At 42.6% G+C, this 27,757-nt stretch overlaps 2 protein-coding genes across 2 annotated transcripts; both read left to right on the top strand.

Moving 5' to 3' along the window:
- The first annotated feature begins 2,649 nt into the window (after nucleotides 1–2,649).
- On the top strand, nucleotides 2,650–15,542 carry LOC118333477 (catenin delta-1-like). Its single transcript, XM_035669137.1, is given in 21 exon segments — nucleotides 2,650–2,665; nucleotides 2,668–2,861; nucleotides 5,281–5,349; nucleotides 5,462–5,581; nucleotides 6,081–6,343; nucleotides 7,043–7,324; nucleotides 7,435–7,675; nucleotides 7,798–8,020; nucleotides 8,160–8,352; nucleotides 8,451–8,568; nucleotides 8,690–8,843; nucleotides 9,086–9,103; nucleotides 9,436–9,504; nucleotides 9,926–10,053; nucleotides 10,288–10,438; nucleotides 10,639–10,831; nucleotides 11,101–11,309; nucleotides 11,483–11,524; nucleotides 11,614–11,681; nucleotides 11,887–11,991; nucleotides 13,781–15,542. Coding segments are annotated over 20 exon segments (2,811 nt in total). The 3' UTR covers nucleotides 11,947–11,991; nucleotides 13,781–15,542.
- A 6,222-nt stretch (nucleotides 15,543–21,764) lies between these two features.
- Nucleotides 21,765–27,587, top strand: LOC118333986. Its single transcript, XM_035669807.1, has 6 exons — nucleotides 21,765–21,867; nucleotides 22,051–22,942; nucleotides 22,974–23,310; nucleotides 23,742–24,722; nucleotides 24,856–24,975; nucleotides 25,886–27,587. The coding sequence occupies exons 1-6, from the start codon at nucleotides 21,765–21,767 to the stop codon at nucleotides 26,789–26,791; spliced, it is 3,339 nt and encodes a 1,112-aa protein (XP_035525700.1). The 3' UTR covers nucleotides 26,792–27,587.
- Nucleotides 27,588–27,757: the final 170 nt, after the last annotated feature.

Consider the following 27,757-nt stretch of genomic DNA (forward strand, 5'->3'; position numbering starts at 1 on the left):
AATGGTGTGTGTGTGTATGTGACATCATTTTTTCCCGTCAGTCATCCTGCATGCAAATCCTAGTTTTGGTTTTTAATAATTCCTTTGTCTTGTGAAATGTACTCCAGCCACTCCTCATTTTCTCATCAGGCCATCCTACTTTCCTCCCCTTTTTCCCACACTGGGCACACCCCAAGCTGGGATTTTTTTAAAATAAGCAAAGTCATTTACGTGTGTGTTAGTCATTCCTTTGACAGATACACAGGAAACTGACTCTGCTTCAGCAGGTGTTGTAATAGTCTGTCTATCAAATGATATCACCATGTCTATCTTGATTTTTTTCTTTTTTTGTTTGCACAATATGCAGGTGAAACTGAGTCATTTGTCACTATCTCCCCGTTTTAATGCGTGTTCTTGTGCACTTGTTCACACTCTACGTGTCGTGCGCACAAACACCTGCTGCATGCAAGGTAAATGTAGGTCCCCGTTTGTTTAAATTGCTGTGAACTGAGAAGAGTGTGTCTCTGCATGTTGTCTAGACAGAGTGAGACATTGAGGAACTGAAATTTAGTAGCCCCCCCCTCCCTCTACCTTGTCCAACCGGTCATGCAGGTGTGTAGGTGTGTGTGGCAATGCCTGAGTTTATTCACCTTTCAAGCCAGGGCTGATGGGAAGCTGGGTCTGCTTCACAGCAGATAAGAGGATCTGAGTCCCCACTTGTTTAGCTCTGATATAACAACATCTTTCTCTCAGAGCACAGCCAAGATAACAAAGAGACATAGGGGGAGGGAGGGATGAAAGGGAGTTAAGCTGAGAGAACAAGAGTAGCGGACTGACAGAGTTGGGTTAGAGGTAGATGAAGACTGATTACAGAGGAAAGGCTGGAAGAAAAATGGGGGGGGGAAGCTAGGTTGAACTGTAGAAAAAAGGATGAGTTAATAAGAGAACATATGGTTCTCAAAGGATGTTACTATCTATAAAAACCCTTGTTCTCTTTATGCTGACAGTCGATGTTCTCTGGCCCAGAAAGAGCTCCAGGTTGGTCAACTTTCCGCAGTTAGCTGCCATGCGCAGGCCAAATGTTGAGTAAATACAGGGTGTGTCTAAAGGCTGGAGCTACTGTATGTCTCTGTCTCTTGCTGTGTTATTCTGCTCACAGAACAAACACAACCCCGTTGACACACTTGTACGGTATTCTCACTATGTTGCTGTTTTTCAAACAGAGGTGCCTTCGTTCTTCACTAAAAAGTCTCTTTCTTTCTCCTTATTCTCTTCCCTCCACCTCTGTCTTTCTATCTCTCTCTCTGCAGTCCATTCATCCCTGTTTCTGGGCTTGGCGGTTCGGTGACCTTCTACCCATGAGCAACTAGAGCTCAACCTCTGACCTTGGTGTGATCTCTCACCTCTACTACCAAACCACGCCCCACAGGTGAAGGTGTGTATTTCCAATTTTCTCTGAATTGGGCTTTGAGTGTCTGTAATGTTGCTGGTGTTCTCATTTGTGCTTATACCACAAAGACCAGTGGGCAGTTCTGGGTCTTGTCCTCTTGGTTTTGGCAATTACATGTGAAGGTGATTAAATTTAGAAAGTCAACCTAAAAATTGTTCCCATGATTTTATAAACCGCATTTTGATTGGAGCTTCTAATCCAAAATTGTAGATCCACGGAAACATGTAATACATCAGTCCTGTTTTGGAAAGTCTACACACTGCAGAGGATTTATAAAAAAAATAAAAAATCTCCCTTTGTCTGCTGTTTGTATTTCCAGATGTGGGGTGTGTGTGTGTGTCTGAGAGAGCTCATCCATGCATGCGTTGAGTGGTAACGGTTTGTTGTTCTGAATGCAGGATGGTGGTGATATTGACAAATATAATATTGCAATATCTGTCTCCACATTATCATGATAAATATGTTGCAATAGTTATGATCAATGCAATAATCCATGGTTTCAAGCAGTCTGACTCTCTCCTCCATCATCACTGCCCACAACCTGCCACATTTGTCTCATAGTGTGTCCACTGTCGGACCTGAAATTTACTGCATGGTGTCGTGTGAAATACGGCTTTTAATGGCACTCACTGGGTAGTTCATTTTTCTGCTGTATTTTCTCCTTAGATTAGCACCACCGTGGCATGAATTCAGTGTTGCATTTACAGATGGCAGTGGTGCATTTAAAAACACTTTTTGTGATATAGGTTTAATCAGTGCTGACGTGGGGAGGTATTTCTAAAGGCAGTATGAAATTTGAGCAGCTGGGCATGTCGGTGTCTGTGCGGGAAACAACCTCAACTTAAATGAATGAGTCATTGCACTCGTGACAGGGCTGTCGAAAGAAAAAGGTGGTTGTTCACAAGTATCCATTATAATTCAGCTTTCACTTTTCATGTCTGAGTTTAACCGTTGGTGACTGCTGTATATTCATTATTAAGGCCAACGGAAGAGATCCCCTGTTGTGCAATCCCTACAGTGCCGAAAGATTTCCAAGAAGGCAACTAAACCCCAGTCACCAAACAAAATGCGTCAGCAGATAAATCAGATAAATAACCCTCCCTTCTTGATATCGGCCCAGAAAATCCTGCGTCCTCTAGATCTTTTTATACTTTGTACGGAGAGGTGTGTCTGTTTTTGTTAGACACCCTCTCCCTCTGCTGTAGTTTGTTCGAGGCTGTATGGATGTGTGTAACGCCGCCCCCCTCTTTCCCCTCGGGGCTGTGCAGTGTGTATGGAGCAGTGTGAGAGCGCAGCGGCTCTGCTGGAGTCGGTCAGGGAGCAGGAGGTGCAGTTTGAACAGCTGACCCGGGCACTGGAGGAGGAGAGGAGGAGAGTGGGCCTCCCCGCCACCAGCCCCTCTGCCCTGGGTCGCCCCCTCCCGCACACACAGGTAACACTCCCCAACAAACATCCCCATCCAGAGTCTCTGGCAGGCGTTTACAGCCTTCATCTTTCACTTATCACCCAATCCATGGATCATCATCTCCTCCATCCATCCCAAATGTTCTCCCTCTGACATCCATACATCATTCATCCCTTCTCCGCCTCCTCTCCACCAGCGCTCTGCAAATTTGTGTCCGAACGTGTGTGCGTCATCATTAAATGTCTTTCTTTATTTACTCAGTATCTCCATCTGTCCATCTATCTTTCAGCACACATCTGCAACTGTATCAGTTGCTGTCTGCACATAGTTGCACTACTTTCAGCATGCCTGAGATGGTCATCATCACGCACTTTCAGCATGCCTTCACTGTCACTCACCGGTTACACACCGACACACACATGTACACCTTTCGTCGGCCCCTGCTGTGGAATCTCAGTTATTTTCCTCTCTGTTTCAGCACGTCGTGTTATGAAATTTGGTCGTCTGTCGTGCATGTGTCGCATAGTCCTGCATCCGGTGTCGTTTTTTAAAATTTCTATTTCTTTCTTTCTAAGAATTTTGTCTTTTTATTTTTATTTAAATCATTTATCAAGCACTTTAATTCATGACTTCTGATGTCCCTGCTATATACTAAGTATTCATTTGCATGCAATTTTCTTTTGTATATTGAACATCCATGATATTACAAGCTTCTTGAAATGATGTGATAAAACCACTGGCTTTTGTAATGTTTCTGCTACATGATGTGAGAAAGGGTTGGGCAATACACCATCAGGTTATATAAATGTGTCTACAGTCAGATGTTTTGATATAGCAGCAACTGTTGATTATTTTATCAATATATTCATCCCCATAGCCTTTTAAATAGATTGTTTTGTCCGACCAACGGTTAATATATATTTAAATAGCCTTTGCTGAAAAATGGTTGCATATGAATTTTCTGTAAGTAGTACTAATCGATAGATTGACAAAATCTTTTAAGCTTTAATACCAGTTAATACCATGGTAGCTGTCAGTTTAATTTCTTTTTGTTGTATTTGACCATAGCAGGCAACGTTTCAAATAAGTGAGCAGGATTTCCTGCATGTCAGTTAGGTATTTTATATGGTGTCTGCACCACAGTACTTTGATCTGTAAGGTATTTCGTACGCTGGATGAACTAAAAACAGACATTCCTATCGAATATTCTCATCTGGAAACAGTTTCACAATTGATTTTACGTTTTTTTTTTTTTACCTTACTTCAGTCTGCTCTTTTGTTTACAGCTGAGTTGTCTGGGTGGATGAGGTCCTAACTGTTGCCTTCTTGTCCTGTTCTGTTGTCTCTACCAAAAGACTTGACTATTAGACAGCAGTAAACTTCAACTAGTTGCCCAGGCCTGGAAGAGCAATTACAGGAGATTATAATTTTGCTCTCAGGTAACCGTGAATATCAGGAAGTGCTTTACTCAGTGGTTGACATTTAAAGCAGGGTTGTACAGTTACTGACGGTGTAGAATAGTTTAAAATGTGTTCCCAAATATTGTCCTTCCTTAAAGGGCTTGCTGACACAGATTAGATCTTATGTTATGTCTCTTTGAATCCTTGGAAGTGACTTATTTGATTAGTGCAGAGGATCAGCTGGAGGATGAAGGCTGCAAAAGCAGGAATCTGTGTTTTTGGCCTTGTGCTAACTCTGTTTTAGTTCTAGAAAATATGAATGTTGATGAAGATGCTTTGTCAGCTTCACAGTCTGCATGTGTCTCCAAAACCACGACAGAGTTGTTGGTCTTATAGGAAGTGTGTTGTCTTGTCAAAGCACAATCTGTACACCCCATTGCTTTTTAGTAACAAACGTGCCTCCTTGTGGACATAATATAAAGTGCAGCATGACATACTATTGTAAATTAAGTGGGCATCAGTGTTTTGCATGATACTATCTCTTGTTTTAGACTTAATATAGTAGTATAGTAAAAGAATAGTATCACAGAAAAACTGAAACCAACTATCTTGTAGTGGTGGAATGGTCTCTGAGAAGTAGCCCAATTATTCAGTGTTCACATGTGATTCTGCTATTCCTGATAACTGAAGCAGTCATAGTACATAAATGTGTGCGTTAAAGTCATACCCTGTGATGGTAATTGATTATGTAACGGGTAATGCAGGAGGAAGTTGGGTGTGAGGATGAGTGACTGCACTCCAAAATGCCCTCCCTCATTTCTGGCAGTGATTCACAGACCATAAACATGGAGGGACGGTTTGGTCAGCACTGAATGTGCTTCAGCAGCAGTAATATCATCTGGGTGGTTGTGAGAAAGTAGACAGCACTGGCTGCAGGGGAGCATGCCTTTTAATCTCATTTTTATGTGTTATTTCAACAGAATTGCATGCTAATATTTAAAAAATGTTAGTTATATATTCACAGTTGTCTTACTTTTTTATCACAGAACGGGCGTTTAGGGGATGCAGACATAGAACGTCTGAAACTGACTGACTCATACATAAACGGCACACAGGTACGTGTTTGTGTGTAAAGTTATACATCTAAATATAACTATCTTTCTTGTATTAATGCAATTAAGTGCCAGTGATGTCTTAATTATAGATGTGTGGTGTGTCTCTGTACAGTACAGAATGGTGGACCCCGCACACGGCGCTCTAGATGAGAGCTACACACCAGAGGACGACTCCCAGGAAGTACACTCAGTCTTTTCTGACGAGGGAACCGCACGACGGCCAGACAATGGGGTAAGTGATGTGATGTATGCACCGTAAAGTCATCAGGCTTTTAGAAATTCCTGTAATGGTAGGGTTGAGTCAGATTACTTTGAAATGCAGCCAGTTACAGAATACAAATTACATGGGAATTTTTTTTGTATTTAGCAACGTGCATTGGATTACGAAAATATGTGATCTAATCTGAATACTTTATAAATGATGAATGAAAATGCACCTAGTTCTCTTTAAATATCTCAAACCATTTTCAGTGCAAATAAAACAAATAAAAACAAACTATGTCTGACCAATTAAGAGAGGATTGTTATTATGAAAAATTGTTTCATCATTTTAGAATTGCCATATTTTAAATGTAATCTCGCCTGATTATAGGTATTTATTTTATGTAATCTGATCAGGTAACCCTGTGCAAAGGCTTGTGTAAAAACTGTTTAATATTTTCTTCTTTATAATGATTATCTTTTACCATAAACATATTTCAATTCATCTCTCCCATCTCACTCTCCCTCAGATGAAGAAACCAATCTCACGCACGGTCATGCCCTCTGACTCGATGTCCATTGATGGAGGCTTGTCGATGCCCGGTATGGGGGGGTACAGCGCCACACTTGACCGTCCTTACAGACAGCCTATGCCAGCAGACTACCCCACGGCCACAGTGCCCAGAAACTACCACTATGGCCCTGTAGGGGGTTACGATGACTACCGGGGAGCCCCGCCATCAGAGGCATACACTAGTCTGAGCCGGGGCTCACACATGGACGACCGTTACAGGTACAAGACCGCTGCATGTGAATGTTTTCTTGAAAGGCACATTTTATTGTGATGTTGTTTCTCTAGTTGGTTTTCATGAGTGGACACAAAAGAATAATTTCATGTTCTGCTTTATCAACTTAATGAGTCACATTTATCATTTAATAATCATTTAAAGCAGACTTTGAGCTGTCAGTTAATTTCCTCATGGTCACTGTTTTAAGACCTTGAATTAAAATTGACACCAGACTTTTAAAAGCTGTTCAGCAAATATACAGTGCTTGGCTTATGTTTCAGTTTGCTAAAAGTGGTCACTATAAGTATTTACTCTAAAGATTAAACATGCATAGTGGACAGAGTGATTTAATTTTTTTTTTTTATGTGTTAACTTTATGGAAGTGGAACAACCTGTGTCCTAATCATTAAATGTCTGCGATTGACAAGAGCATCATTTATGGTTGAGAGGGGTAGAAATCAACATTAAAACCAACCAATAACATATGTTTACTATAACCCCCCCCCTCCCCAATTCACACCAAAGTGAAGAAGTGCAAGAACCTGCTTTTAACCCTGCTCTGTTGTGAAGCCAGATACATAACATGTGTTCAAATGTTCACATTGACTTAGAAATTCATCCCACGTCACTGTCTGAAAGGGGGTTCACTCAGGATGGGATCTAAATTTAACTAGTTCACTTCTGTCATCCTTTTCTTTCCCCAGGCCAGTTGATGGCTACAGGACCCTGGACTCTGGCTACCGGGCCCCAAGCCGCCAGCAGCTTGACCCGTATGCAGCACAGCCCCAGGTGAGCCGGGGAATGAGGGCCCTGGGCTCAGCGTTGGAGATGAGGTATGGCCAAGGCCACTACGGTCTGGAGGATGACCAGCGCAGTGTTGGATATGATGACTATGGCATGGGGCCTCCACCAATGCACCCTGGAGGCTACGGTACCATGCCCCGCCTCGGGCCTGGCCCCATGGGTATAGACAGACGAAGACTCAGGTAAAACATAAGGACATTGCTGGCTGTCATATCACACTTGGTTTTTTTTTTTTCAATCAGACCATGTTTGTGTGCAATATATCTGACTCTCTCCATTCTGCGCCATGTAGGAGCTGTGAGGATACTTTGGATGGAGATATGGGAGGAGGTGACCCTTATGTCTGGGGCGCTCCCATGACGATGGAGAGGGGGAGCATGGCTTCACTGGACAGCACATTGAGGAAGGGTCCTCCTGCTTCCTGGAGACAGCCGGAGCTGCCGGAGGTCATTGCCATGTTGAGCTATCGTCTGGACCCTGTCAAGACCAACGCTGCTGCGTTCCTCCAGCATCTCACATTTAAAAATGATAAGGTGAAACAATTGTCACATTCAAATGCTAAATAACAGCATTTAACTAATATTTAGCTTTTGTATTGTGGCTATTCTATAAATGCTTGACGTGTGTGTGTGTGATTTTGCATGTGTATGTCTAGGTGAAGTCAGACGTGCGTCGTCTGAAGGGCATCCCAGCCTTGGTGTCGCTACTAGACCACCCCAGCAAGGATGTGCACCACTCAGCCTGTGGAGCACTAAAGAACATTTCATATGGGCGAGACCAAGACAACAAGATCGCCATCAAGAACTGCGATGGAGTGCCCGCTCTAGTCAGGTTACTGAGAAAAACCCGCGACCAGGATCTCACGGACACTATCACAGGTATCAACATCATTACATATTATGTTACATATTATATTACAAACCAAAGATCAAGACTTTTTGAGAGCAGTAGCATGATTCATTCATTACGGGCCAAACTCTCTTTTGAAGAGTAACAGTATTTATTCTATTCTCCCAGGCACCTTGTGGAACCTCTCGTCCCACGACTTGGTAAAGATGGAGATCGTGGACCATGCCCTACATGCCCTAGCTGACGAGGTGATCGTTCCTCACTCCGGCTGGGAGCGAGGGAGCAACGGAGGAGAGGAGAGCTGCAAACCACGCCATCTGGAGTGGGAGACCGCCTTGACCAACACTGCTGGCTGCCTTAGGTATAAAAGGGATCAATGGATGGAAAGCAGAAAAAGTCTAACTTATTTTGAGAAGAAAACATGCAATTATGTGCTCAACGTCTCCTTCTGTCCTACAGGAATGTGAGTTCAGAACGCAGCGAGGCCAGGCGAAAGCTGAGAGAATGCACAGGATTGGTGGATTCACTCATGTACGTCGTCCAATCACAGATCAACCGCAAAGATGTGGATAATAAGGTACCTGTTTACTTAACTTATTTTATCTTTGGTTGCAATAAAAGTTTTATGAAACCAAAATACCTTTCTTCCTCTACTTCTATCTTTGATCATTTTGTCCCCTTGTCTTCTCTCCATGCAGTTGGTGGAGAACTGTGTCTGCCTCCTGAGGAATCTGTCCTATCAGGTTCACCGCGAAGTCCCCGGCTGTGAGCGCTATGCAGAGGCCGCACCCCTCAACCAGGGGCCGCCCACCGCTAACAAAGGTGGCTGCTTTGGCTCTCGAAAGGGCAAAGGTCAGTATCAGACAGCTATCACAGTGTGGAGCTGCATTGTGTCTGAGATTTTGGAAGCTGGGTAGCTGCTACTGGGTTTCAGCTTGTTGGTGGCGAACGCACCTGTCGCTGTTTTTCACACTCTACCACTGTTTCCCTCCTTTTCCTTTTCTCTCTCTCCTCTCCTCTCCCCTTCGTCTTACCTTTCTCCCATCTTTCTTCCCTCCCTCCTTCACTGCCTCCTTTCTCTCTGCTGTGTTTAGATGAGTGGTTTTCCAAAGGTAAGATTCTCCTCTTGGTGTTCTTGTTAACTATTGACCACGCAGTCAGCGCTCATGTTACTAACGCAGAATAATACTCCATTAGAGAAATGTTGAATTCACAATCCGTTCATGAGCATGATCACCTGATGTCACGCCAACAACATTGCATGATCACAGTGCTTGTGCCACCGGTTGCATGGTCTCATTTCACATCACGACATACCAGAGTCGAGGACTGGGGATAACCGACTGCTCATCTCAGCCACCTTCATATAATCTTATTTCTTAAGATCTTATTTCACTCAGTCTTTCATGTTCTCTCTCTTTATTTATTTGATTTCTTGCTGCAGGAAAGAAGGATGGAGATGATGGAAGTGGAGATCAGGTCGACATTCCAAAGAGGACAACACCTGCAAAAGGTAGGCATGTCTCTTTTCCCCTTGTCTGCTGTTTAGCACTCTGTCTGCAGCTTTATTCATGAACCTTTTTCACCAGATACCTGCATTTCTATCAGTCTAGGAAATAGCTTGAATCCTTTCTGGGGAACCAGCTGAAAATGTTAATACTTTATTTCAGTAATTTGTTCCACATTTCATACTCACAGTATGATCTAGTTTCCAAACTAGTGGACATAGTAGACATTGGTTTTTAATGTGGTAATGGTTTCCAAGTGATACTACAACATGTGTACTAATAGACTAATGCTTCCATTCAGTCGTACTAATAAACAGTTCAGGCTTAGTTTAAAATTTTGTTTAGTTTGAAAGTAATTTTTGGTCGAGGCTTTATATAATGCTGCAGTTTGTCAAACTAACTCTCTTCTCTATATGTCGACTTTAGGTTACGAGCTGTTGTTCCAACCTGAGGTGGTTCGTGTTTACACATCGCTGCTCAGAGAGAGCAAGAACCCCTCTGTGCTGGAGGCTGCTGCGGGCGCCATCCAGAACCTGTGTGCCGGGCGATGGACTGTAAGTACCATTTCTTAACAAACTGAGACTCAACAAGACCCCAAAAAATATATATTAGTAATGTTTTCAGATGAAGTCTCAGTTCATAAATTCTGAAAGTTAAAGTAAATTTGATCTCTGATTAGTCAGTTGTGATAATGTCCACGATATTGTATCTTCTGAAGTTACTGGAATAAAACTGATGTCAGTGTAAAAAGATATTCACTAAGTGCTCTCTATCTGCTTGTTCTTCAGTATGGTCGGTATATCCGGGCCACTGTGCGCCTGGAAAAGGGTCTTCCCATGATGGCAGAGCTGCTGGCTCATGGAAATGACCGTGTGGTGCGGGCAATGTCCGGAGCCTTGAGGAACCTCGCCATCGACAACCGTAACTGCGAACTGCTCGGTACGGATGTTGGATTGTCTGTGTAGTTCCAAAAGAATATAACAGATACTTTTCTACTGCTGGATATTGGTTACATTTATTCTAAATTCAGTATGTGATGCACTTCAGCAAGTGTATGCAAGTTTTTGGACTTGATTTTAGATGTTTATATTTGTATTACTCCAGATGCATTTGCTTACCTCACTGTGTTACTCTTGCAGGTTTGCATGCAGTGCCTCACCTTGTGGCCAACCTGCCTGGAGGCCAGAGTCAGTCTGGGCGCGCTCTATCAGAGGAGACAGTAGTGTCTGTACTGAGCACACTCGCTGAGGTGCTAGGCAACAGCCTGGAGGCAGCAAAGACCCTCCGAGCCTCGCAAGGCATTGAGAGACTGGTGCTCATCAACAAGGACGGGTGAGTGTGTCCTGTACAGTGAGCTAAGAATCTAAGTGTTTTCAGTTTCTAGCTATGAATGCAGCTTGTTGCAAGCCAACATAAGCATTGCATACATTAGTGTTTTTATGATACTAAGAAAGATAAAACAAATACTTTAGCAGTTTATAATAAAGATAGTCTCTCCATGTCCCATCATCCTTGTAAACAAATACATGAACTCTGCATGTTATATCACTAAAAACGGGATAGAAAATAAATGTGTGAACATACCTTTGTGTATCTTACAGCAAGCGTTCAGATCGTGAGGTGCGGGGGGCCGGCCAGGTGCTGCAGCTCGTCTGGGCCCACAAAGAGCTGCGCCGGCCTCTTGAGAAAGATGGCTGGAAGAAGACTGACTTCATGGTCAACCTCAACCCCAACACCAGCACCACCAACGGCCCAAGTACTAGAGCCAACGGCACCTATGAAGACAGCACCACGCCACTGCTAGACAGAGGTCGGTGTGCAAGAAATAACATGTGGTTAAATATATTTTGACAGTGTTTAAATCCCAAGTTTTAAATACAAAAAGGGTTTCTCAAAAGATGATACTTCATGAACTATCAGTAGTTGTTGTGTATTTAGACTTGTTTACATGAAGCTGATGATTGTGACTGTGTTTTGCTTTAGGGGAAAAGAGGGACATGATTCCACTAAATGACCTCGGCCCTGGTTAGTACATTTATCATCGCTGCTTATCAAGACGAGTCTATAGAAAATATGTGTGGTTTATCTCACTCGTGTTATCCTCTTTTCCTCAGAGGCCTACTCTACACTGGACCAGAGGGAGAGGAGACACACTCTGGATGAAACCACAGACACTTTACCGGTACTTTAAATCATTCTCACATATTTTCACGTATCGGATTGCTCACTTAACTACACTAACCCTTAATCTCCCGCACCACTATGTATATTTCCTGACTCTAACCTTTTTCCATTTGGCAGCCAATAAAACTTCAGTTACTGACATTTCTCTTTTCTCACACTCACTTGCTCACCCTCTTCTCTCTCTTTCTCTGGTGGTCTCTCAGCGAGGGGTGTATGGGGGCAGAAAGGGCTCCTTGCCTCTGTTGGACTCCTACGATGGTTAGCCCTCCCCCCCTCCCCTCTACCCTCCCTCTGCATGTAACAGCATGGTATGTCCAACTGACCTCTCGTCCTGCATGGACTCTATGAGCTCCTTTTTTGTCTCTTTTAACTTCAAACCCTCAGTGAAACGTGGTCTCTGTCTCTGATGCTGCACTGAAACACCGGTTGAGCAGTACGATACTGATATTTAACTATATAAAGCCCCGATGTGATGTGTACGTACTGGTATAGTATGCTGCAAGGTGCGTTGTGATACACGCAGTCTGTCAGTGTAGAGATGAAGATGAAGGCCGGTGATTAAGATTTAAATCCTCAGAATAATAACTGTGCAATAGTGTTGTCACAATACCAGAACTTTGACACCAACGCATTCAGTATAAAAATATATATGTAATATAAAAACTAATACAGTGTCAAAGAATACAAGTAATGCAGCATCACAGAAAATACTTCACAAACTTTCAGCGTAACTTTTACCAAGAGGTTTTGACGTCTTCTCAAAATAGTTTTGTTTGTCTTGGAGCGGCAACTGTCAGAGTGGACTTTTTAGGCGTATTTCCACTACAATGGTACAGCTCAACTTGACTCTACTCGCTTTTGGTACCTCTACTTAATTATCCAGTAGATAGTACTTCGGACAGTCCCCCATAAACATAGTTCAACGTAACAGAGGATATAGTCAGCTCTCTGTAAATTGACCATGCCATGGTTTTGCGGACTGCCATTTTTGGCTGAATAAAAAAAAGACTAGTGTCTATTGGTAGCATGGTCTGTGCAGGATGTCCCATTTTGGTTTCACATCACCTTTTTTTTTTAGTATCAGCTTAGCTCATTTGGAAACTTGACCAAGGTAGAACAAAAAAAATACCAGCTACTATCTATAATAGAAAACCAAAAAAGAGTGTTGAGAGATGAGTCATGTCGGACCATACGGCGGTAAAAGTGGATTTTGATACTTTTTCCATGTTGTGAAATATTGTACCGGATCCACGTCCTCATCTGCAACTCTAATCTTTTGTCGCCTGTTGGTGCTAGTGGTGTAGAGTTTGTGTTTCAGTGCACTCCCGTGGCTCTGCAGGGTATTACAACAACATATGTGCAAGAATAGATTTAATGCATTGGATTGGATTTTTTGTTGTTTGAGAACTGGCAACTTACTGCCTGCTATTGAGTTATTTTATATCAGTTTGAGAAATTAAGATAAAATATGACAATAAATGTAAAAGGATCAATAATTGAGATTTTGGGGGAAAGTAATGACCCCAAATCCTTGTTTACAATATGTCATCTGCTGCTGTAGTCACAGGCAGTATTTCCTCCAGTACGCAGCCTTCCACAGGTATTGTTTTTACTGCTGCAGGATGGTTGAGCCATTCTTCGTTGATCTCTGATCCTATTATGCTTTGCCATAAGGTTGTGGTGATGGATAGACCATTATGACCAGAACACAGGTTGCTTCTTAGACTAATATCTTTAGTTTTACATACATTCACATTAATAGGAGTATCTCTATTTATTATCAGGGCAGTCTTCTTTGTAAGTTGTCTATGAAACAGTGTGATTCACTACTGTGTTACAGGGGAAACATCAGCATCTATACGCTTTCTGAACTAGGTTACAATATTCAATTCTAAAATCCAACTATACTGACTATAGTTTTAGTGTTATTGAACATCTGGTTATTGTGATAGCACTACTGTGCAGTGTGCCATACTTATACCACATAATGAGTCCTTGTGTTGCCTTCGTGTTTATTGTATTAATAACCCTTTTTTTGTGTCTGTGCTTGCGTTCTGACTCTGTTTTTAATCTGCATATTTTGCTCCGTTCCTTCAGAAAAACTGATAGTGTGCATCACCCAGACTGGGCCGTCCCTGCCCTACCACTGCTACTGAGGAGAGAAGATCCAGATGCACACTCTCTCTCCCTCTCGTCTCCCCCCTCTTCCCCCCTTCCTCACCTCTCTTTCTCTCTCTATCACCACACAGATGGGATTAGAAGATGAGGGTTGGCATCCAAAGAAAGTGGCTGTGTTGCAGGCAGAACGTTTCATGCAGCACACACGTACAGATACATACACACCTACTTTTTACAAATTCATTCAACTGTAGCAACAGAAATATATATTCCGTTTTTTTTAATTATAATTCCTATGTAAAGGCAATCACCTTTGTTGACAATCATTTAATTCTGGTGTTGTCATCCTGCTTGTTTTTATTTCTTCTTGCTGTTGTCAACATTTTGGTAAAGTTTGTCATGGTCAACATGTTGCTGCCAACACCCACATCCTAACGACGAATTTGTACTTGTATGTAGGGTATATACTGTATATAAAAAGAAAAACGGGATGACTGCATTAGTTTTGGCTCATTAATTTAAATTGCCCTTTACTGGGATCGTTGGGAGGTTGGGACGAGCCGGCAGACCGACGGCCGCCCTGTAGATTGAGAATGTTGTTTATATAGGAGTTATTTTCCTGTCTAGAATTATTTTCTCTCGGTTGGGATGAGCACAGGAGTAGACCAGAAAGGGCAGGTGTGTGTATATTTGTCATACAGTAAACCTGTGGCTGTGTGCATGTGTGTGTGGAAAATGAATATGGACCTTAGAGTGAGTGTGTTTTTGTGTGTGCGCACAGACCAGACCCATAAGACCACACGTTTAAGCATTATTTCATCTGTTCATGTTGTCTATTTTTATCTTGTGCTCCTACTCCTGTGACTAAGCATTGTTTGTTATTTTGTTTTGTTAGTTTTTATGTACCAACTGCCTCTTTGTTTTTTTGATACCTTCATTTCTCACCTTTTCCCCCCTCCCCCAGTGAAAAAAATGACAATTGAGCTGCTGCGCTTTGACTTTTCTGTCTGGATTTAGCCGAGCAGACCAGTACAACACATCAAACTTGATACTGAAATGTGAAGCTGGGAAAATACACTACTAAACCACTAAAACCATTTCTGGCTCTACTGTAACAGTTTCATACCATAGACTCAACCTTCTTAGCTTATTCTTTATTTAGAAAGCAACAAATACTTCCATGGGAGGATTTCTTTGGAATATCTATCAGTACTTGCTGTTTTTTGTTCACATTGGCATCTGTGATGTGCCATTTTATTAAGAGAAACACATAATATGGGAGACTTCTTCACTCAGAAGAGACTCGAGTTTTAACAGACAGACTGGGGAGAGATACTGACATTTAATTTAATTTGGGAGATGGACAAAAAGCACATTTTGGTCTATAATCCATTTAGTTTTTTTGTTACATTTTTTTCACTCTGTCTGGTTTGTGTTTTATTTTATTCCAGGGTTTGTATGTTTGGGAGAGGTGGGTGAGAGAATTATGCAATTTGTTCAACTTTTTAGTCCCAGTTTTACCGCCGAGTTGTTTTTTTGTTTTGTTTTTTAAGGCAAAAGAGACCAATCATCTTTGTTTTGTTTTTACTCTCCACACACAGTATATTTGTAATGTTGCCTATCCATGTAAAATTATGATGTACCATTCATACCTGCCTTGGCTCTGAGAAGTTGCTTTTTTCAGTAAAGTATGTAACTGGTAATACTGTTTTTATAAATAAAGATCTTTTCTTAGACAAGATTTTGCAAAGTGTGATTGATGTGGCTGCGTGTTGAGGTGAGGAAGGACTGCTGTATCGTGTTGATAAACATGTCTAATTAAAGAGAGGCAGTCTGTCTGGGTAATATCATCCCCTCGCTCTTGTTAAGGCAAATGGCAAACACACAAACGTGTCACTATGTTAGATATTCACTCTCTAACATCACTGTGCTCCATAGGCTTGTTTTTTCCATGTTCTAATTACCAAAGCTTGTTATCTGTGAGGCCGTTTGTGTCAACAGACCTTTTTTAAACTCACTACAAACGCATTCATCTCCCAACTTAAGACCACAAGCTGCTCAGGCCTCGTCTCCATACCTGTATAAAGCTGATTAAACTTCAAACACGGCGAACACCGCAGCACAGTTAAAGACTGTCAAGTGTTGACATTCTCAGCTTTGCTGTTCTCTCCGGTTACACATGCTGACAAGGAATAGCTGCCGTGTGTGTGTGAGAGAGAGAGGGAGAGAGTGTGTGAGAGTGTGTATGTTTGTCAGCCTTCAGACATGTCGAAGGAACACACGAGGGTTGTACGAGGACGTGAAAGTGTCTCGGCGTTTCCAGTATGCAGCACGTCTGAAATACATCCCACACCGATTGAGAAGCAGCTGCTGGATCACGAGGGCTTTAAGTGCATGTCAGAGTGTGAAAGTTTGGTATTAGTCAGGTTATGATGTGTATGTGTCAGCCTGTGACCCATACAAAGTCACACAATTTCACTGAGTACCTTTTAAATGTTAGTTACAGCTGAAGAGACTTTAACACTCCCACAACTACTTTTGGTGATGAATGATCAGCTGTAGATAATAATTTAATAACTGAGGTCATGTCTATGTCTGGGGGTTTCAGAAACCTGGGGGACTTTATTTGAAAATAAAGAGCTTTAACGTGGTAAGTATTTTAGAGGTAGATAGATTAGACAAACCTACATTTTACAATAGGTCTCCAACTAATGACCTCAATAATCAGTGTTTGATTTATCGATTGATTATTCCAAAATGTCAAAAAAAGTGGCTAATAGAAATTATTTTAAGAGGTATATACTTATCTTTCCTCTTCCTTCCAAAGGTTGAGTTTTGTATCAGTAAGAATTCTTACTGATTATATGATATATAAGTAAATAATCAGGAATAGGTATGAATGTTGTTGCCCATCATGAAGTATTTGATCAGAGAATCAGTGAACACCCCAAGAATCTGGACAAACATTCACTACCACCAACTATTAAGTTACTCAGCACTTTTTAATACTCAATGCAATGGACACGTTTTAGTTGGTGCTCAGAATGTATGAAAGGATATTTTCAGTGTTTTTAGTATAAAATTCACCCAATGTTTCCTTGCTGAGCTGCAGGACAGTGGTTATAAAAAAAGAGGGCATTTCGTAATTAACAGACTTCGCGTGGACTGGATGTTGGAATCACGTTAGGAAGGAATTTCACAGCTAGTGTGGAGAGGAGGAACAATTACAGCGACAAGTAGATCCTGAAAATTACATGTGGGTGTCCATTTGTTTCTCTGCCAGAACTTTATTCCTTGCGACGTGCAGACGGGTTTGAAACGGCAATTAGAAGACGTTCATGTTGTGAGATATAATTTAAAGAAAACATAAGCTGACTGGATAAATAAAATATAATAAAACAATGGAGTGGTGGTGGGGGGGTACTTCGGGGGACTCGTGACCTCTGTATATCTAAAACCTTGGCTACAGCCCTGGTAGTATGTGTAAAGTTTATGTAGGCTAATAAAGATCCCATAGCGGCACCTGCCACAGTTAATAAACCGCAGTTAAACATAAATGGTTTTGTCCTCTAGCTGCTACAAACGTATAAGCCTGAGTGACAAGTGTGTCTGCATGTCTGTGTTGGTCATTGAGTGGGTGTAGCATTCGTAACCTGTGCAGCTGGTACACTCACACCCTCTCTCTCTCCCACACACACACACATACACACACACCCTTCCTTAAACTTGAGACCACCGAACGCAGCAGATTCTCCCTCCCTTCCTGTGTCCTATCATTTGGTGTCATATCTATTTAGGGCTCCCCCGCTGTTCTTCATTTCCTCTCTCAATCTCAAATAGAAGCAGCAGCAACATTTAACTCCAGCACATGAGATCCCGGGGTAAAAGTGCTGGGAGGATAAGACCAAAGGAATACAGCACATGTTCGGAGAGGAAGGATCGCTGTGAGGAATTTAGCACCGGTTTCATCATCATTGAGTCCACATTAGGGACACCACTGGGTGTGTTACCATGCATGATACGGAAGAGAAACCACACCACTGGGAGATTAAGTGTGGCCCTCCTTCCTTATGATCCCTGGAGCCGATCTGTGGAGGAAAGTGAGTACAGTTTAAGGAACTGCTCAGTATTGCCTTGTAACTCATGGTTTCTGTCGGGGTCCCGTCCTCTTCAAACCCAGAAGACGAGTCCCCTAATCACACTCCGGCGCCGGACTCCTCCCGCCACACCACCCACGGAAAGCAGAGCGGGCTGGGGTATGGGTTCTGGGTGGCCTGGCACAACCTGAGGCCCTTCATCCCCTTCTTTCTCATCAGCTTCATGGTCGTGGCCCTCGTCTACCTGATGCAGGCCATCATCTATGGGGGGCCCTTCAAAGACCCGCTCTTCTTTGTCAAGTTCAATGAGCGCTGGCCTCGGCCCCCTCCGGTGCAGCAGGACTCTCCGACGCCTACCGAGGTGCTCAGTCCGGACCCCTCCTCGTCCTTCGAGCAAGTCCTTGTTGAACTGCACAGAGACAATGAGACAATGTGAACTGTTTGACTACAAAATGTGGAGGAACCTTTCTTTTTCTCTGTGGATATGAGCAGCAAGGACTCCTCAGGGATTACACCAGGTCTCAATGCCATAGCATTGAGAAGGACACAGACTCACTACTTTGACTGTCTATGTATAATTTAATTTGGTTGGTTGTTGTATGTCCCATGTCTGTCCTTTTCACCAGACCCCAGGACTAGTTAAGTTACAATAACTAGTAATACTGGGTGGTCTTTGCACATTCACTTCGAGTGATGTGCAGCTGAATCAGGTGATTCTCATATGAAGGACAACAAACGTCGATCAATCGGTGGGCTCCAGTCAAACATGTAAGACTGGGCCCTGGTGATATAACATCCTTTTTAATTCAACAGTGCTGCAATTTATTCATATGGTTTGTCTCTGCAGTGACTTTTTCGGACACGTTTTTGGACACATTTGGTAGGTGCTTAAATGGTCTTTAAAGATGTAAAGAAAAAACACAGAAATCAACATCAATTTTATTAATAATGTTTAAATTATAAAATGTGGCTGTCTGATATGTACAGTAAAGCACCAATGATATCATACAGCATTGTTGGCTTGTATTTCTGTCTGTAACAGTGGTTGTTCCCACTTTGTGTTACCATTCCTCCACCGTGTCTGGGCAGTAAGCACAAACATTATCCAGCACACAGAGAGATTTTTGTACTATAAAGAATGCAACATACAAACTTGATTTAACTAACTCAGAGTCACATTAGCTTCATTTTGCTGTTTAGAGGTTCAGAAATGTGACCCAATCCTTTAACTTTCCAAGAACACCACACTGAAAAGAGCAGAGGGACTGTATTCATTCCCACTTCCCACGAGGTAACCCTCCCAAACAAACACCTGGATGTAACTATGAAGAATTACAGTAATGTAAAAAACATTTGTCATCTCTCACAAGTAGACAGGCACATAACATATCGCAAAACAGTGTTAAAAAACTTGTATTATTGTGGATTAGTCTGTATTATTGTGACATTTTGATATCCATATAAATGTATCTAATTTGCTCCTTATTGCTATCACTGTCATCTTATATGTTTTACTGATGCTTAAATGTGGAGGCAGCTGTGTACCAGATAACATATAGATGGATAAAAATAACACACGTGGTTATTCATATTACCCATTGGCAGGGTATCCAAGGTCAGTCATTAAAATTGTTTACTCCGAATAAGATCGTAACTAAATTGTGGCAGAGTTCGGTGGTACCAATTAACATGGGATTATGTTTTATTGTGACTTTTTATACACCAGGTGCTATTAGAAGGACACTAGTGTGGAGTGTCTTCAGCCACAGTAATGTGCTATATATAGTCTTTCACTAATTCAAATGAATTAAAATGTGGTCTAACAGTAGTACAAGTAGAGGAATCTTCAAACCATCTAAGCAGCCCCAGTTACACAGAAATATATACTCAATAATAAATTAAAATATATATATTAGCCACAATAAGTGACTAGTCATACCAGACCAAGTAAGGCTGTAGAAGGAAACCCCTTGAGTATATTTAACAAAGTAATAGTGTGTTTAATGAAATGTTTCCTTTTTGAAAAAGACGTATGCAGAGTAAACTTAATCCTACCTTCATTAAGGTTATCATGCTCAAACCGCATTTAAAGAGTAGTTCAACATTATAGCTGGAGGCTGTAGTTTGTGGTGCTGTTAAATTGTGAAGTGTTATATTGAGAGCTGTATTTCCTATTATTTTAAAGAAATACCTAATAATAATAACAATAATAGTAATAAATACAATTCAACAGCAATATAAACTAAAGTCATAAACATTCACAAAGGTAGGATTTATTAATGAATGTCTACTGACTGAATTAGTTTTAGCTATCAAATACACTCACAGAGGTGGAGTTAGTATTTAAATCATTAAGTAAAAGTAGTGATACCAAAATTATAAGTTTCCTCAAATGTACTCCAAGTATCAAAAGTCAACATTCATTCATGCCGTGGCAGTGTTATTTCATTATATAAGACTGGACCATTACTACTGATGCATGTAAACAATACTTTAATGTTATAGCTGCTTGAGGTGGAGCTGATTTCAAACGCTTTATATATAGTTTGGGGTTGTTAAATCTATAACACATTTTATATACGTAGTACAAAGAACAATATTAGAGTAGGAGCATAAAAGGAAAATACTTAAATAACATCAGAACTGTACTTAAGTACAGGATTTTAGTAAATGAGTTACATCCTACCACTGAAACAGTGTAAATTGAATTAAACATTATAAAGAACATTATTATTATTATTATTATTATTATTATTATTATTATTATTATTATTAAAATCAGTGTTAACTTACTTGTGTACTAAAAAGTGATATCTCCATGGAGTCGTAACGTGTTGAAGCGAAAAGGGAAGCAGCGGACGGTGACTTATCTCGTGTTGAATCCTGTGTCTGTCGTCTTTGATCGTCCGCTGCTGCACCCTCACCGCCCGGCCCCCTGGCGGCGAGGCGGCGCAGTGCCGTGTACTCTTACCGCCTACCTGACCACGCTGACCCGTGGATGACCTCACCAAAAAACGGACAGGAAAAAAACAAAAACAAATGAAAAACAAGACAAACTTTAAAAACATATTTTAATAAAAACGGAAGCAGTTGTATTAAATTGACGTGGGGACGGATTTATTGAGAGACTCGCAAACGGTGAGTGAACCCCGGTGTCTGTCACCTGACCACGTTTGTGTGCACAGTCCGCCGGGTTAAAGTAGTCCGAACACCTCAGGTTGTACTCAAAAGTGTAGTTACAGACAATAATATTAATGTCGGTGCCATGTTAACTAGTTATGACTAGTTTACACCTGCTCACTCTGGGCTGTGTCTTTACACGCTAGCAGGCTGCTAGTTGTCTGCACAGATGCTAAGCTGCAGGTGTGCTTTGATCACAGCGACGCTTTGATTCCAGTTCAATACGTTTTGGCCCTATCAATCTTTTTTTTTTATTGCTGTTTTAATCAAGTGGAAAAACCTTCAGTTATGAAAAAGAAAATTAAAAAGGACAGTAATTGTAGTAGATAGTAAGGTAACACAAGTCATGTACAGAATTATTAAAAATATACTTCATTAGTACACACTATGTAGAATGGCCCATTTCAGAATAAAATACATGATATTATTGGATTATTATTATTAATGCATGTGTTAATAACTTAAGTGTTGAAGCTGGTAAAGGATAATTTTAATTACTTTGCTCCCATGGATCAATAGTCTTAATCTATAATACTATTCCATCATTTGAAACCTGTGATCCTATTTCCTAATGTATTAGTAGATTTATATTGTGTATTGTTAATCTGAATCTACACAGTCAGTAAAGTTATAAAGTACATGAAAGTAAAAGGTCCCTCTCTGGTCCTGGTCCAGTGGGTGGGGAGATGTGGTGCTACCAGAAACCGGGGTTTGAAGCCCTCCTCCTTGCTGAGCTGCAGAGGCAACAACAGTGCAGCCAGTTCTGTGACACTCTGCTCAAGACAGAAGGTACTCACAGAAACAGCCAAATTACACCCACCTTACACGCCTGCCTTTAGAGCGTGTTCTTTTGCTGTCTCTTATAGATACGTTACATAGACAATGTGTAAGTTCCACACTTTTCACCTCATATTATAGTTTCATGTAGTCCTGCAAGCCTTTATCATTATCGACATCTGTCCTCCCCTCCAGGTGTGTCAGTGCCAGCGCACAGTTGTATCCTCTCAGCCATCAGCCCGGACATCTCCTCTGCTCTGTCCTCCACGCCGCCGCCCCCTGCAGGACAGAGCCGTCTCCTGGAGTTTCGGGCTCTCGGCGCCTGCACGCTGCTCCGTGTGGTCAGACTGCTGTACTCTGGAGAGATGGCAGGTGAAGGGGAGGAGGAGAAGCAAGAGGCGATTTCTGCTGCAGCCAGGCTGGGCATCCACGGGCTGGTGGAGGTCACAAGAAGAGACTGTAAACGCAGACACGAGGAAGAAGGCCAGCACGCAGAGGTAGGAGTGCAGACGGAGCCACTGACGCCGGAGGAAAATGAGGGGAGACGGGGGCGGTGGAGGAGAGAAGTGAGGGATGGGAGCACCTTTCTGTGGAAAGAGACGCTGTCAGATGGTGAAAGAGACACATGGACTCAGACAGAAGAGCTGCAGGCAGACACAGCTCCTCCTCCTCACCCAGCAGCCTCCTATGAGACCATCGATATAGCTGCTCTCCAGACTTTAGGACAGACACACCCCAATCTTCTTCCCCCTCAAATTCCCTATGTTCCCATATCACTCGTCTACCCACTAGATGAAAACCAAACACACCAGCCTTCCTCTGCCCTCGTGGCACCACTGTACACCTCCGCCCCCCCGTCCCACCTTCCTTTCCCCAGCCAAGCAACCCCGAGTGCTCCTGACCCTCCGAGCTGCTGGGCTGGCCCCGAAAGAGCAGCAGCTGAAGAATGTGACGACGAGCAGTTGGAGCAGTTTCAAGACAACATCCCGGGATACATCAACTACTTCCTGAACCCGAACAAGGAGGAGGGCCCCTGCAGGGGGACGACGCGACGGGGGACGGGGGCAAGGAAGGGCAAGAGTGGGAGGTGCCAGGAGGGCGGGGACGGGTGAGAGAAGAGCCGGGAGACCACGAGCAAGAGCAGGAGGGAGGGGGAGAAGAGGGTTAACGCAGACGGTGGACGTGCAAGAGGTGGGGGTGAGCAGGCTGCAGAAGTTGTTCCTGCAGAGGGGGGGGGTGAGGGCGTCCAGGACGGGTCAGGGCGGAGGAGCTGCAGGCAGGAAGTTGTACCTGAGGACCAGAGAGCTTCTGAAGCAAACCAAGAGCTGTCAGCGGAGGAGAGGGCGCAGCAAAGTGTGGGAGTCCAACCTGAGTGGAGATGTACCGCCGTTCTGTAAGGAAGAGGCAGGTATCAAGCAGCGTGGACGGAGGAGCACGGCGCCGCAGTTTAACCCGGTGAGAGTGCCGCTGTATATCGTCCTATTTGTGACATAATGACACTGGAGGATGGGGGACGGCTGTTTTTTAAATTACATACAAAAACAACGTTCAATCTATGAACTCACCAGCTTCAATTAAATAGCATTTTGATAACACTTTACATCTTGAAATAGTGTGTTTTATTTTGAAACAGGATATGGAATAATCTGAAAATCTGTTTGGTATTATTGATCAAAACAATTAGCTTTTTTCTAATAAATTATTTCTTGTTTTCACAAAGTAAACATCACAAGAATTTAAAAGAAAATTTAAAGAATAACTTCCACAGCCTTCAAGTCTGATATTATAGTATAGTATATTAAGTGAGAAGCTTTCTTTGTTACGAAGGTTTAATGTACTTCTGCACGTTGTCTTGCATTATAACTAACTCACTTCTCTTCCCGCAGGATGGTCCTCCTGTTGGCAGGGCTCAGAAGGCGAGAACCAAACCAACAACATCAGTCTCCTTTTCCTCCCCTCCCATGCAGGTCTACAACGTTCGTACCTTACCTGCCTCCAGCCCCTCCCTCAAGCCTTCTCCGTCACCCGCCCTGCTGTCACTTGCAGCCTCCCACGCGTCACGTGAATCGTCTTTCCTCCACACCGCCTCCGTCCCTCCTCCCGCACCTCCACCTCACGATGAACAGCCTGAACACTTCGACCGTCTGCTGGAGGAAGTGATGATGGGCCTCGACATTTTGCCAAACAACAGCAACGGTGCTCGACATTCTCAGCTTCCTCTTCCATCCAGCAGCAGCAGTCGCACCTATGGCAATACTTTGGCCCAAAACAAACAACAAAGCTGTAACTCTGGCCTCCTGGAAGCAGGCCCGGGTTTCCACGGGTCCACGCAGGTTGTTGCCGTCGGAGGTGGCGGTTCCAGCTCCGCAAACAGCATGGTTCCCATTCTGCAGCAGCAAGGAGAGGGAGAGCTGAATGAAATGCTGGAGCACTTCCTCATGTCCTTTGAGCAGCACGTTGACAGCTGTGCTCCCCGGGACGAGGTGGAGATGGGTGGTCAGAGCCGCGCTGAGGCTCCAGTCAGAAGTTCCCAAAAACTGCAACAGAGCGATGGAGCCGAAACACCGGCGACACAGCCACGCAAAGCTTCTGCTCACAATGCCGCTCCCCCCAAACATAACGAGAAAACACCATCCGTCAGCAAACGACAAAAGAAGCGAAGAAAAAATGAATATCTGTTCTCGTCGGAGAAGAAGAGGGTGAGGGTGAAGAAGCCAGTGTCATCAAGTGACGCAAAGACCAAAATCGTTCATGACCGAGGAGACAAGCAGCTACAGCAGATTCCTGTGGTGAAACTGGAGAGGAGTGGCCTGCTGCCAGTCAAAGTTGCTCTGCAGGGACACAGCTGTCAGAGTCTGGACCTCAAGGTGACAAACATTTCTGACTCCTCTCCACAAATGCTTCTGATGTTGTCAGCTGTCTGTCTGATAACGGATATTAATATGAGGGTGAAATTGTGTGTGAAGAATGTGAAAGAAAGTCAGTGTTTATATTTTCCAGAGCGTTGCGAAAGCAAAGACCAGTTCATCATCAGTGAAATGTCCACATGACAATGACCAGCGAGCCTCGTGGGCCACAAAGACGTACCCAATCAGAAGCCGGTTTAGGGAAGCACATATGGTGAGCGTGACTTTTTTTTTTTTTTTAGATTGAAGACGAATAGATGAATGTGTCTTCCAAACATCTGTTCTTTAAAGACAGAGGCATCGGGTTTCTATGTTATTGTTTTTATCCACACTAGTAACAAGACTTGGTGGATTGATCGGTCGACGGCTTTGGTCCAGACTTAAATATACTATAATAACTATTGGATTGAATCTTTGTACAGACATTCATGATGAATTCTAATGGCTTACTCTAAGTACTACAAGAAAGCGCAATATTCTGAAAATATTTCCATTACTAACATACAAAATAATGCAAACTGCAATTACTATACAATTTTATATCATCTTTGTTGTTCGCAGACAAACAGCAAGTGAAGGCCCTAAAACTGCTCCCTTCTTGTCAGACGTTTACACACCTTTGACCTTTGCCGTTATTTTGCGCAAAAATGAAGTAAACTTTTAAAAGTGGAATTAAGTTTTCATTAAAAGAAGAAGGGTTGTTTAAATTCATATGAAAACACTAGAAAAATAATGATAAAAATCTTGCAGACCGTATTATTATATTTTTGAGACCCGTGCTCTAGCACCTCCAGCAGGACAAAGTTTGTACTCATCCCCAAGAAATATCTCAACATCTACTGGATGGATGGGCAGAAAACTTTCTAGAGACATTCACGGTTCCCAGATGATGAATACTAATCATTGTTGCAACCTTTTAAGTTTTCATCTAGCGCAATCGTGAGGTCAAAATGTTGTCCAAATACCTGCAAAACTATGAAAATGACATTCCCATCAGCCTCAGCTGTACTTTGTGTTTAGTGCTAATTAGAAATAAAGTAGGAAAGCAGCATGTTAGCATTGTATGTATGCAAGACTGTTTTTGTATCTGTCTGTATAATCTAATTGGGTTATTTGTTTCACAGGACAGTACGCCCTTTCTTGAGGAGCCCTTTGTACCCAAACCACAACCAAGCCGCAAGCGAGGCAGGCCCAGAAAAAATGGACAACTTCCTAGATTATGTAATGGGGAGAGCTCAACACCACCCATTCAGCCGCAGCCTGTGGATGAACAACTGGAGAAAAATCAAGAGAGACGTGAAGAAGAATTTACTGTCCAGCCACAGGAAGAAGCAGAGGGACCTACAAGGAGGGGAGAGAAGAGGGGAGCAGAGTCCAAGGGGGAGACGAGTGATGATACCACTGTGGCCAAGAAGGTTTGCTCGGAGAAAACGCCACAGCCGACCACTGAAACGTGCACACCAATCTCGGTGCAGTTTGAACCAGCAGCCACAGAGATAGAGGAGGTAATCGACGTGGAGACTGTTTCACTGACCGGTGTAGGAGATTGTTTACAAGGTGAAGAACAAGAAGAAAAACCTGTGTTTAGTGTAATTGGACCCGGAGAAGCCGAGGAAAGATTGACGGATGAAGACGCGGAGAGCAGCGGTGATGAGATAATCGATGTGGATGGAGATTCCGATAAGGAGCGCCACCAGAGCGGAACAGCACCAACTCTGTGTCGTCTCACTGAAGAGAAGCCCTCTGTTTCACCTTCTTCACATTCAGCTAAAGAGGTCGTTCTGGGGTCGACGGGAAGCTGGGAAGAGGACAAGGACGAGGACATTGACGTGATTGGAGGTTCCAGTCCCGTCCCCGATCCGGTGATCATCAGCTGGACAGAGCCTTCGGAAGGAGAGGAAGAGGAAGGAGACGAGGAGGTTGACGTTATTGGAGAAAAGACAGACTACACCTCGTCAGTGGTCTTCGCTGCAGTCAGTAAAGGTGAGCTTGTCAACAGGAAGTATCAGACTGAGGTGCGCTTAGATTAGCGTCTGTCGCGTTTTCTTTAGTACTCGTATGCTTCAGTTGTGTTATTGTGTTATTTCTCACATTGACCAGAAAACAACCCTGATTTGTTTCGTTGAGCTGTAAGTTAGAGGGCAGGTAGAGAAAGTGAGAGCGAGAGAGCAAGACAAATGTACTTTAAACATAAATGTCTTGTGTTTTTATTGTCTTCACCTCCATGTGCAAACACACTGACAATCATGTGAGGGGTTTTTGTTTTCCTATTCCAGCAATGTTTAGGGAAAAAAGGAGCTGTGAGCAACCTGTTAACTATTTGTTTGAATTGAAAAACAAAAGAAAAGATGTGTATCATAATGCATGAAGTTGAGTATACAGACTTAACAATTGTCAAACTGACAAACGTGACTGGAATTGTTCATTTCTTTGTTTTTTATAGATATTTAGCCATTGATTTTATGTAAAGAGTTATAACGTTGTTACTGCTAAGTTCAGTAATTTGTTATTTTTATGCAGATATGTTCAACAATGTTTGTTTTAACTGTCAAGTGTTGAAAACAACACTAAACGAACAGTTTAGAAAAACTGCAACAAAAAAATCAGGTTTATGTGTCAAAGGAATCAAGAGTGTTTTATTAGTTGTAAATGTGACTATGACTGTATTGGTTGTAAATATGGTTAATCATTTCTGCCACAGTTTGTAAATGTTCCAGGAAAACTCTTGTCTTCCTTGTTTTACTCTCTAGTTATGTTTAACAAAGTTCCTCGTGGCACTTTTTGAGTCCAGGATGAGAATTCTACAATAAACACAAATCCTCTCTACTTCCTTTGTCACATCAGCTCTATTCTGTGTCTCCACATGCACGTCACTGATAATAAGGCTCATCATCAGGATGTAGATTTCAGTTTCTCCCTCACCTCATGTTTGGGATTTGAAATAGTGTTCCACTGAAACAGGGTTTTCATTGATGCTGATATTTAGAGAGCAGGGT

Source organism: Morone saxatilis, unplaced genomic scaffold (genome assembly GCF_004916995.1).
Source record: "Morone saxatilis isolate NCDOM2014 unplaced genomic scaffold, NCSU_SB_2.0 Contig22, whole genome shotgun sequence".
NCBI lineage: Eukaryota > Metazoa > Chordata > Actinopteri > Moronidae > Morone > Morone saxatilis.

Coding starts and splice junctions, on each gene's coding strand:
- LOC118333986 (XM_035669807.1), top strand. CDS start 21,765: ATGTGGTGCTACCAGAAACCGGGGTTTGAAGCCCTCCTCCTTGCTGAG. Junction 24,723..24,855: donor GTCAGAGTCTGGACCTCAAG/GTGACAAACATT, acceptor TATATTTTCCAG/AGCGTTGCGAAAGCAAAGAC. Junction 24,976..25,885: donor GGTTTAGGGAAGCACATATG/GTGAGCGTGACT, acceptor TTTGTTTCACAG/GACAGTACGCCCTTTCTTGA.